Source organism: Aristolochia californica, unplaced genomic scaffold (genome assembly GCF_029961685.1).
Source record: "Aristolochia californica isolate CCGP_79_NKW_82.1479 unplaced genomic scaffold, dmAriCali1.0.hap1 SCAF_4, whole genome shotgun sequence".
Classification (NCBI taxonomy): Eukaryota; Viridiplantae; Streptophyta; class Magnoliopsida; order Piperales; family Aristolochiaceae; genus Aristolochia; species Aristolochia californica.
In genome coordinates this window covers 4,263,472-4,275,677 of record NW_027182103.1, presented here as the reverse complement: position 1 = coordinate 4,275,677, position 12,206 = coordinate 4,263,472, and the positions used below count along the sequence as shown (strand labels likewise).

At 37.1% G+C, this 12,206-nt stretch overlaps 1 protein-coding gene across 2 annotated transcripts; it reads right to left on the bottom strand.

Moving 5' to 3' along the window:
• Positions 1–3,668: 3,668 nt before the first annotated feature.
• Positions 3,669–8,647, bottom strand: LOC137962886 (squamosa promoter-binding-like protein 16). 2 transcript variants are annotated; one of them, XM_068810008.1, is made up of 5 exons: positions 8,491–8,647; positions 8,326–8,387; positions 6,918–7,483; positions 4,905–5,041; positions 3,669–4,575 (listed from the first exon to the last, which is right to left on the bottom strand). In XM_068810008.1, the coding sequence occupies exons 3-5, from the start codon at positions 7,322–7,324 to the stop codon at positions 3,971–3,973; spliced, it is 1,149 nt and encodes a 382-aa protein (XP_068666109.1). In that variant the 5' UTR covers positions 7,325–7,483; positions 8,326–8,387; positions 8,491–8,647; the 3' UTR covers positions 3,669–3,970. The 2 variants fall into 2 exon arrangements, with proteins under 2 accessions (XP_068666109.1, XP_068666110.1); XM_068810009.1 differs by lacking the exon at positions 8,491–8,647 and having other exon boundaries at positions 8,352–8,478.
• Between the last annotated feature and the right edge of the window lie 3,559 nt (positions 8,648–12,206).

Here is a 12,206-nt window from a genome sequence, read left to right as displayed (position 1 = left end):
ACATAACAATGTCCCCCTACATAAGTATATAAGGAAATTACAATAATATCCTTACATAATTGATAAATGGGTAGATGGGTGTGCAATAGGTATTATCCATTTTTGTCCGTCTAATAAGCAATAAATCGGTAGATGGGTAAAACATTTATAGGTAAGATTTTTTGTTCCATTTTTGTTTGGTTTAATAAACGACAAAGATGGAAAAGGGTAATCGAATAAAATTGACATCCATATCTATAGTTTGCTATAGTAATCAATAACTTTTTGGCCACCTTTTTTTCAGACTAAATAATTTGGCATATAATTCATAAATTTTGGTCAAGTTACTCTCCTAGACAATGATGGGCTCAAGAGATATCCAAATTTTCATTCTTGTTTCGCAATTCATAATTTAACACCTAAGTTTGGAACTCATGCTATTAGGTAGCTAAATCATCGCCTAACTATCTTTTGCTTAATTCATCGTTTACTGGAACAAGAGATCATCTCTTATGTATTTAATCTTCCTATCTTTTGCTTAATTCATCATTTACTAGAACAAAAGATCATCTCTTATGTATTTAATCTTCCTCTTGGCTTTCAAATAGATTCAGGGGGGGTTAGTGCACATGACTTAGGACATGATCTTCATGTGCATTACGCAATTCATGTCCTGATGTCTTTAGGGGGCGCCGAAATTCATGTCATGTACATGAATATACATGAATCAAGAGTTCATGTCTCAAGAGTAACGGGCGGAAAGTGCTTTCCGCCCGATTTTGAGAATCATCCACTTGATTCTCTCGCGCGGGCTCTCTCTGGCTCGACCGTCTCTGTTTTTTTTTTTCATTTCGCTTGTTTCGTTCCCGCAGCCCTCTGTCGTCTTCGTGAAGCCCGAGCTCTCTGCTCGCTCTCTCGTCTCCGCTGTCCCTCTCCGATCTCCCTCTCTACTACCTCTGTCTCTCGCTGCGAGCGTCCTTCCGACATCCTTCTCCATCTCGAACTCGTTCTCCCTCTGAACCTCTCACTCGTTTCTCCCTCTCTCTTATCCCTCTCGGCCTCCCTCTCTTCTCTCTGTCTCTTCTCCCTCTTTTCCCCCTTGCGGCATCTCACTCCCTTCTCCCTCTCGCTCATATATTTTCTCCCAAAATTCCCTCTGATTTCCTGCGATTTCCCCTAATTCAGTTTTGGTTTTCTTCGATTTTGACATTGGGCTTCGATTTCTAAATTTCTACTTCGATTCAACATCGATTTTCCCAGTTCGGCTTTGATTTCAGAAGGTATGACTAAACCCTAATTTTTTTCTGATTAAATGAGTGTTGTATTTGATTTAATTTTAGTTACAGTGTCTAATTTGGGGTTATTTGTGCATAATTGTGGGATTTAGTCTTACGGATTAGGGTCTAAATTTTTAATTAGGGTTAGGGTTTAGTGTTTTTAGGGTTTGGTGCTTTGTATTTAGGGGTTAAGTTTTTAGGGTTAAGGATTTATGGTATTGTTAGGGTTTAGGTTCTGGAATTAGGGTTTAGGTTTTTTTTTCAATTTTTTTCAGCTAAGGTTTAATGGGTGATAGGGTTTAGGGTTTAGGGTTTGGGGCTTTTAGGGTTGTTAAGATCTAGGGTTTTTTGTTTAACTTCTGGAATTAGGGTTTGGGGTATAGGGTTTAGGAGGTTTTGGAGTTATGGGGTCTAGGGTTAGGGTTTAGGAGGTTTTGGAGCTATGGGGTCTAGGGTTAGGGTTTAGGGTCTACGACTTGAAGTAGTATAGACAACAAGGTTGCCCCCTTTACGTCAAATTGGCTATTGTAGTCAGAAATACAAGAGCTGTAGGGAATGGTAGTATAACTCCTATAGATCTGCGTGATGAAATTATCCTTGATGAGTCGGCTCCTATCCCGATGGATGAGCTCGACAATGTTGACATAGTTATGGGAACTCCACCGCAATTCAATAGTGGAAATGATTCGACAGCGGATCAATCTTGTGGAACTAAAGGGCCATCTTCGTCGTCGTAGAAAGAGAAGCGAATTGCCCACTGAAGACAATAGACAATTAATTGATGTAGTTGGCCAGATCGCTGAAGCTATGAAATGTGTTATGGAGTATAAAGAACGCGATGTCGAAGAACCTTAGGTCAATGCCCTCATGAAAATTCTGGACCTGTCAGATGCACTGAAGTATGACGCTCCTGAATGGATAAATACGCCTAGTAAGAAGACCATGTTTTTAAAAATGACAGTGGCGGAGCGGGTTAAGTGGCTTAATTATTGTGCAAACAAGTAATTGTAATGCGTTTTAAGTACAATATCTTTTTTGAGAAGATTATTATGTATTAAAGACGATGTTTGAATTATAACATTGCTAGACTTATCAGTATGGTTAAGGTTTCTATTTTATATGTTTGTTGTCTTAATATATTATGTGGATAATATGGTGGATGAGTATTGATGTGAATATGATTATTGAGTTTGGATGAATTGGTTATGATTAAAGATTAGCTATTATATTTGTTTATGACTATATCAATTCAACTTCTTAGTAGTAATTATAATTGTATCTATCTCATTTGAATTCACTCTCTTTCTAGTTGGTGTAAGAACTTCACCAAATTCAACCATATCTAATCCAAACAGTTATGTCACAAAAACACCAAGTTGCGAGAAGATCCAAAAATAAAAAATACATAGGACAAATCAATTAGGGCAGCGAGAAATTTCAACTCAAGTACAAATGTCCAATTCAGGAAGCAGAAGATCCGATTCTAATAAAAAAAAATTGGACAAAAAGAGGATGATGTCTCCATCTAGATAAATGATCTAGACAATAAGCACATATATAAAGGGTTGTGTAGGCAAAAATTAGAATAAACCATAGTAGAATCCTTTAGGGGCACAAATCTTCACATAGGAATACTCTAATTAGTGATAGAAACCAACAACTCTAAGGTTACGATAGTAGTAAAAGAAGAAAAATCAAACCTTTAACTTTAGTCAGACAAAATTCTAAAAATCCCCTTTCCTGAAGTAGATGAAACCTTTAAAGAGAGGAAAAATGAACAATAAAAAGCTCTATAAAGGGATCTCACGGCTAAAAATTCGAGCCCCCTTTCTCTATGAAAAACCAGTTAAGTGAAAATAAGATAAGATTATAATAATGCCCTTTACAGCTTAAATCATCATTACTCATTCAATATTATTCAAAACTTGACCTAACTTCTAACATGATTCATAGCCTATTGCCATCTCAAGATTTGTATATCAAGAAGGGGCATGACTAAAATACCCTTGTATAGATTCTAACACTTACATTACCTAAATGTCATATAAAATAATTATTTAACTTAAATATAATTTTTTAAAAAGTGGAGAAGTGGACCTTAGGGTGGACATGCATAGGAAGGCAATTTTTTGAAAACTTTGGAACTTGACAAGCAAAACCAACCTTGAAACTCATCCCCATGACAACCAATGTGGGGGGTGGCAATCAACTCTATTCTCATCCCATTCTCCAACTCCCCTCCAACTCTCAAACCCCATCCTTGCCCTATCCTCACATCCACAACCCATCCCTACATTGTCCCATAATCTATTCTATCTTTAGCATAACCTTGTAATTTTTTTTAAAAGGTGAACAAAACTTGCAATTGCATATCATTCAAGGTAAAGGATAATTTATAATAATTCACCAAAGGGCAAGGGTTGGAGACATGCAAGTCTAGATTGGAAACCCATCCATGCTCCACACATGCACAAGGGTATATCCCATTAGAACACCAAAGTATACCTACATTTCCCAGACAAATCCCATTAGAACACGAGACCACAGAAAGGCTGCCTCATGAATGAAGATGGCACACAACATTTCTCACAGTTTTCACAAAAAAACCTGACGGTAAAAGAAAAAACAGTGTTGAAACATGTGAATCACTTGATAGCCAGTGGCACTCTGCTATTCTACAACAAAGACCAGCAGCTGCACTTTCTTCTAACATATCAGCCATGCCAAAATATGGGAAGTGTTGAGGAGGCCACATTTCCAGGAGGTCCCACATCGCCTCCTACTTGAAAGATCTGTTCACCGTGGAGATTACCATCCCCTCCATCTGAAACCAAAGCAGCAGTTCCCACCTGTTCTTCATCCATGGTTGAACAGGAAAACCCCGTCGAGGAAACATCGTTGGAAGCTTGGGAGCAAGAGTACCGGCCCAAACTCTGGTTATTGTTGTTGCTAAAATGTATGCTCGGGATCAAGGGCTGTGCCATTGGTATCCGATCAGCTTGAACCATGTGTGCCAGGCCTAAGGCCGAAGTTTGATTTGGTGATGACAGAAGAGAGAGAGCACAATCATTGCTGGAAGTGGTGAGTGTGTTGTAGAGAGGTTGGCAAACAGATGTTGCTTCGAGAGGGTTAAATCCAAAGTTTTTGCCAGCTTTGTAGCTGCGAGAAAAGGAGACAGGGAAGTGATTTTGACGGTCAAGGAAGTGCAGAGGTGTATGCCGGGCATAGAGGGCATCATCCTCAATTTTGATGGTGGCAGGCCAAGAGGGTTCTGGCAGGGTGGTTGACATTATCTGTTGATAGGAAGAGAACCTGCTACCTGTGGATAGGAAACCATATTTCATTGCATGAAGATGCAAGGAAATTCAACAATGGCGCCAATGATGATAAAATATGTTGACAGCACATGGCAGATCCAATGGAAACTGGTTTCCAAGCAGCCTTGCCCACCACAGAAACATAAACTTTGATAAGCAAAGCATTTTCATGGTGGGAGTTAGCAGAAATTAGTCCACATGGTGGGAGCTACTAATTTATTCAGATCATTGCATCATGATTCTCACCATATTGCCACATGCCAAGTCTCTCTACAGTGTATAAAGTAAATTTCATCTGTCTTTTTACTGAATGCCTGCATTAGGTACAAACCTTGATGATTAGTAAACAATGCGGGAGAGTTTGTAGAAAGAGAATCTGGCTGAGGCTTCCTTCTGCGGCGGTTGTGTCCATCAAGACGCTTCCTACAACTCCGTTTCACTTCATCAAACTCGTCCAAGGAATGGAATCTTCAAAGGATTGACAACGGCAGTTAATTTTTAGATTGACAGTTAAAACAACTCAAATTCAACCAGAAAGTGCTGCATCTCCTTGAGAAGAAACATCAATGACGTGTCTCTATCAGTGGTTCACCAACTGCTGTGTTATGAGAATTTTTCAATTTCTCATGTCAAGTAGGTTCTTTTCCAGTAGAGAATAAAGTAGAAATGTAATAGGTTTACAAATCAATCGGCTGTGTAGAAAACCTAAGCAAGATCAGTACAGCAAAGCTAGGAAGGTAACAGTTATTCCTCTGCAAATTTCAGATATCTCACATGCACATCTATCAAAACTCCGTAAATGTAGAAATTGCATTACAGTTAAACAGGAAGTGGATGAGATCCTACTGCCATTAGGCCAAGTGCATTACTTCTTTCATTTGATTAACCGCAGCTTTCACTGGTGTGATCTTTGTATACAAGCACAAACAAGTATGACTGACCACTACAAGCCAACATAGAATACAGATTCGGAAATCATGAACCTCGAAAGAGAAAATTGATGATAGCAAGCAAGTAATGAACAACCCAATATCATGCAGATGACAAACAACATAATCAACTAAATTAATCAGATACTATCAGATACGAACGAATCTAGATGTAGTGATTAAGGTATTGTGTTCCAAGCTAGATTTGAGGTTACTTAGACATGCTTTAAAGTCAAAATTCCTGGACCCTTCTTCGAGGCACAGATTTCAGCAGAAAAATAAATAAATTTTACCAACATATCAGCATAATTTTCTTTAACTAATGTATAAATAACACACAGACATTCTGCAGTTCTGTAATGGACATATAATACAGATAAAAAGGAACATGGGCAGTCAGATGTGATTTCATATGTTCAACCTAAAGGTAAGGCTCCATAATGAGGTACCATAACAAAATCAGAAAAGGACGCCAAAAAGAGACAGAATTTTTTTTTTTTTTTTCAGAAGAAACTAAGCTGTTGACAGTGAAGAACATTAATAAATAGTGGTTGGAACACAATAAACACCTTAAATTGAGGTGGATAGGCAAAACTTTGAAGGCATTAAACCTACATATTGATATTATCAACGAATCACACAATCAGTAATAAATATCTTTAAATACTAAATACAAGGATAAACAAAGTTAGAAAGTCAACAAACAAAGAATTAGATCAATTGGTAAAACATACATTTGTATTAAATTATATTACTTAATTCACTTTTTTCAATTGGTTTTGAGTGGATCATCATCATCATCATCATCGAGAGAGAGAGAACATTTCATGATAATTGTAGTATATTATCAAACACAAAAAGTATGGATGAAGAAAACAAAAAAAAGTGAAATTTAATAGATAGTTATTCATTCACTAAGCCATCTTAAGGAACTTAATAAAGCTTGTGTAAGAAAACTTCAGTTACATTAGGATGAAACCTTTTTCTTTTTTTTCTTTTTTTTAAAAATAGTGCGTAATCAAGTCCAAGACCAACCCAGAAGCAGAATCAATTTCAGTTTCCCACATTAGTTATTGAGGCTGTAGTGTTTCAGCCAATTAGTAGCTAAAGCATTTTAATGTCCATATACTTCAAACAAAGAGATCCACACTGAATCAGTTCCATAACCATAGAATTGATGACAAAAGGGACAAAGACTTCCAAACAACTATTAGCCTCTCTGTGACAGGCAAAACTCTTCTGGAAACAAACATACCAGCCAGAAAAATAGAGCAAAGTTAATGTAAGAATATCTATCAACCAGGCAAGTTAGAAACCAGAAAAGAATTGCTGCAGATGAAAGCGAAAAGAGTTCAAAACAAGTTAATGGAAACAATTTCATAAGTGAAAACTATAAGGAGCCTCCACTTCTTTACCGGCTACATTGCTGGCAGAACCTTTGCTGCCGGCCACCCACCATCACTGTTGGAGTCTTGGCATGAACTTCACAAACTTTGTGCCTTTTATGATACTCGCGGCAATTACTTAGATCTGATTTGCACCCATCAACCAAACAAGAAACAGTTTGGTTGCCATTACTTGTTCCTCGTGCACGCTTAGATGAACCAGAAGGTGAGACAGCTGCAGGAGCCCTGGAGTCTTTCCATCTGTCCAACAACCCATCACCAAAGTCACCTAACCTTCCAAGCTTTAAGTCTACCGAGCAATCTCCTGTACTTTTCTGTCCTAAACTTGTCAAGCTCACCACTGAACCGATGCTGGGTTCTGCATCTCGCTCCAATTCAGCAAAGTCCCAAGAAGATGTTTTCAAGTCCCACTCCATAAAAATCTTCCCCACGACCTTTTCTCCTTTTTTTTTTTTTTTTTTCCTCCCTTTGAAATAAATGCCTTCTTTTTCTCCTCTTCTAACTCTTTCTCCAAAAGTCACTCGATGTATCTCACGTTTTTCTGGGCCATTCCATCACATAAACACCATCACCACCTATCTCAATTGCCACAGATGATGATCACCAAGGAAAAGTATAAGAAATCAGCAGAAGCGAAAAAGCAAGGGATTACAGAGAAAGAATGAAAGGAAGAATCAGAATCTAGTTCCCTAAATCTTGTGATAGAAAGAAGGGAAACAACGAAGCTCAGTAAAATGTACGGGAGACAAAAAACATCCAGAAGCCAATTCATTGAACTAAGTTCACGTGATCTGCATACGGTCATCTTGAAGATAAAATCAATCAGAGGAAAAAGGAAAACCCAAAAACCCAAAATATCCGGATTTCAACAACCAAGTAATACGCAAAATTCCAACTTAGTCACTTCGAAGCTGTAAATACGCGACAACCCCGAAATTGGTAATAAAGAAAAGGTACTCAAGGAACAAGCAGAAAAGAGTAATAAATAACAAACAAGGACCAGATAGGAATGCCGCAAATTTTCTAACTAGCTAAATTGCAGAAGACAAGAACGACGAAGACCTTGGAGTAAAGGGGATTAAAAGGAAAAACCAACACTCATCCAGTTGAACCTAGGGAGAACAAAAAGAAAATAGAAATGAACCTCCCCATTTCAATTCTTATGTACTACTTTTTAAAGGGAAATGCAGCAAATATGAAGAAGAAAACGGAAACGGAAACCAAATATACGACGAAATTGAAACGAAAACCAATAGAAAGGACTGATAGCTCAGAAACCCACAAAATAAAACGGCATAGGTCCTACGAACTTCCATACAAAGAAATCTCACAAAAAGAAGGGAGTCAAACAAAAACTGAAAGAAAAGGGATAAAAGAAACAGAAACGTTAAAAGAAAACAAGGAACAAAGTACTCACAGACAACAGTAGCATCAGATGATGACCTGAAGACCGATTTGGGCTTTCCTGCCATTCATTCCCTGACAGTGATACCATGCAGGACAACAAAGGAGAAGCGTAAAGAGAAAAGAGAGGCGCGAGCTGAGAAGGAAAACAGAGCAAGAAAGAAAAAACTGCAACTACCTTTGTGAGAGAATCATTGGGGTGAGCAAACATAAAAAGACAATGGATAATGTATTAAACTGATGAGAGAGAGAAAGAGAGTGAGAACTCCTCCAGACACAGAGAGCTAGCCACTGATGTGAGAGAACTGCAGCTTGAGTATCAAAAACTCAGATTTGCTCTGTTTTTCCCCTTGTCACTTATTTTTATTGTGCTCTTCACAGATTTTCATTGGTGTAAATCAAAAAATGATTTTTCATTTTCAAATTGAGTGGCAAAGAAAGTGACAGGGTGTTGTTGCTTTCAACTTTTGAAGAGAGAGAAGCCAGAGAAAAAGTACAAAAGGGGGTGAATGTTAAGGCATGGGCTGTTATGTTTCACATTTAATGACATGTTTTTTCATCTCTTGCTTTTTTCCTCAGTCGTCTTTATCTTTCCCCTGGTTTTCCTTTTTTCCCATTTGCTGCACTCCATTGCTGTACCCAGTCCTCAAAACACTTTCAGTCTTGTCCACACTCTTGCATCAGCAACACCCATTTCAAGCTTAAACTGAAAACCCTCCTTATTCAAAACATCACTACCCTTCAAATTTTCAGTACCAAACTCTACAATTTTATTGATGCAAAGTGACAGAACCCAGCAGAGAGAATTAATTCATTAAGCTCCAATTGAATGCCAGAGTTTGAATCTTATAGGGTCCCCTGTCCCCCATTTTAACTTCTTAACTAGCATATGATGTCACTACCATCAACTCTTCATCAAATGGAATTTTGTATTCAGATTGGGGTTCTCCCATCACCTAATCCCCTCTTTGGATCATGTTTTTTTTTTTTTTTTTTTTGAAATAAGGAGGGAGGCCACACCCCACAAACCACCAAACTCTATCTTGGATTATTAAGCTGTTGACTCACTCCTCACCTGTAGGGAACCCCCTCCCAAATAAATAAAATTATGAGAATACCCTTCAACCAAACCTGTCCACATGTGATTCACACACAGAGAGACACAAAGAGGTGGTCTTCTTTTCTCTAGTGAAATGTAATTTTCAAAGTTGACAGAGGATGAAAGCTGTCAATTGTTTGGGTCCATTCATTTGCTGTCTGTGAGAGAGTGTCAATTATTGATGGTCCTTCAGGATCCATAAGTGCTCAATTGGTGGTTTGCTTCCTCCTTTCAAAGTCTTCCATTGAGGAACATAAATGGAAAGAGACCTCATACCTTAACATTATATACATGTATTGGATAAGTTATTTGACTTATGATCACAATTTTCATCTATTTTTTTATTTTTAATTAAAAACACTTAAAAAAAGTCTTTATTGAAAGACTATTTTCATAGTTAAAAAATAATACAATATTTTTAATTAACATTTTAACCTTTTTAATTAAATATAAAAAATATAACTTTTTTATATTTTTTTAATTAATAATAATAATAATAATTAAAATACAAGTATCGAACGATTACCAATTCGTCCACCCCGAGTTGTGCCATGCAATATGGTCGAAGAGTTACGTTTTATCAATGTCAAAATTGGATCTATCGATCCCTATATAATCACCGGATACTATTAGAACTCCGAAGTTAAGGGCACATATGAGAGACTTAGTCCTAATAAGGGTAAATAGTTTCTTTAAATAAGGAGAAAATGGGTAAAAAATTAAAAATATATATTTTTACTGAGGAAGTCAACCGACAAAAGGCAGTGCATCTATGGTGGGTCTCACCGAATCTGCGGTTATTTTGTTTAAATAACAGGGGTATTTACGTCACGTAATTAAAAACAAATCCAGGAGTAAAATAAGAGTGGCGCTAGTGGACGAAAAAAACTCTGGAGCTGTTCGTACTTCGTGGCCTTTTCTCGACGGCTAAAGCGGTCTGAAGAAGGCAGATTTCGACCGTTGGATCTCCGGACTCCGGATCTAGCGTATCAGGAGCCAGCGGCTCAGATCGCTAATGCAGAGGGGGGAATATTCTCTCAAATCATTGGTTACACGTCCAAGAATGTTTCGTGTCTCCGATCTACAGTATTTATTTCCGTGTCGACTCAGGGACTGAGTTCTGGTCATAATAGCATTTTAATGGGACACTACATATAATTAATTAGATTATAATATCACACTCTTAAATTACAAATTATATTAATAAAAATCATATTTGGTATTGACACATCTAAAATTTAAGCCCCATTTGTTGTTGTAGAAGGTTTATTTTTTTGGAATAGAAATTGAGGGTGTCGTTGTGCCAATAGGAAAATATCGAAAAAACGATCAAAAGTTTTTACTTTTTCGGAATAGATATTGAGTGTGTCGTTGTACTAATAGGAAAATATCGAAAAAACGATCAAAACTTTCTAGTATAGAAGGTTTACTTTTCCGGAATAGATATTGAGGGTGTCGTTGTGCCAATAGGAAAATATCGGAAGAAACGATCAAAACTTTTTAGGTTAGAAGGTTTACATTCTTTTTTTTTTTTTTGCTATATATTTTTTTGGAATAATTCTAAGGGTGTGGTTGTGCCAATAGGAAAATATCGGAAAAACGATAAAAACTTTCTAGTGTTTATGCTATTTTGTAGTCTTAATAGGAGTGAGTAATGTGACACATTGTTTCATTTGGTGCATATTTTATGTGTTGGGTACATAACAAATGACCATGATTTTCCAATGGTGAATTGTATGATTACAATAATAATAAGAACCATTAACAAGGTACTCTAATGTGTGTCTTGGTACTTGAACAATTAACAAGGTTTAATTCCCTTACTTAAAGTTTTAACATTGAATATGTAATAATAATGCATTGTCACATGATCATACTTCCTCAACAAATGTAGCCTCATGATATTGTACTATTAGTCAATCAGGGTTTTTATGTTGCTTTAATTTATAAAAAAAATTGTTCTAATGAGACATTTAAGCATTTTATATTTGATTTTGTTAACGAAAAAAAGACTCGAAGAAGGTTAATGGTACTACATGAATTCCTTAGGGCTGCCCTCCTCTCTTGCATGGTACTTGTCTTGAAAGTCGACTCGAAGAAGGTTAATGGTACTACACGAATTTCTTAGGGCTGCCCTCCTCTCTTGCATGGTACTAGTGTTAAAGGTCCTGCCTTACCCTCCCCTTGTTTCGATAAGAAGGACACATCTTTTCCCTTTTGTCGAACCAGAGTAGGTGAGAAGATCTCTTGGACCTTGTCTCCCAACTTTTGAAGGAAAAGAGGAGAGAATGTGGACTCCTCTCTTTATAATTGAGTTGTTAATTTAAAAATAAATTAAAAACCTAATAATTTACAAGGATTAGGGTAATTTAAACGTTAACAATAAGTTATTTAATTAATGCTTACATAAATATGTAGACATTCCATGCTTTCTTACGAACCTTCCCAAGTAAAATTTGTTCTTCATAGTTAGAAAACTTGGAAAGAGAAATGTATATATATTTATGGTCACATGAGCATGTGAGGTGGGCTCCTCCACAAGAGCGACTGCTCTCTTGGTTTGAATTGAAAAGCATAGACAGGTCTGGGCCAGTCTTGGGATAAGGCGAGTGAAAACAAAAGCTGTAAGAGCACAGACCCTTCTCAGCCACTGAGGTGGAGAAAAGATTCAAAAAGGGTGGTGGCGAGATCTATTAGCAGATCTGAAGAACCAATACGTTTGATTTATTCCGTGCTTTCTGTGAGAGAAAGGGCTTCGAAGTAGATTTTGCCACAAAAGTGGGATTCTAGCTGTT

Bases quoted from the DNA above. Each gene is read 5' to 3' on its own strand.
- LOC137962886 (XM_068810008.1), bottom strand. From the start codon at position 7,324: ATGGAGTGGGACTTGAAAACATCTTCTTGGGACTTTGCTGAATTGGAG. The intron at 5,042-6,917 runs GTAAAGAAGTGG...AATCCTTTGAAG, and splicing joins TTCTGCCAGCAATGTAGCCG to ATTCCATTCCTTGGACGAGT. The intron at 4,576-4,904 runs GTTTGTACCTAA...TCCTATCCACAG, and splicing joins ATTGTTTACTAATCATCAAG to GTAGCAGGTTCTCTTCCTAT.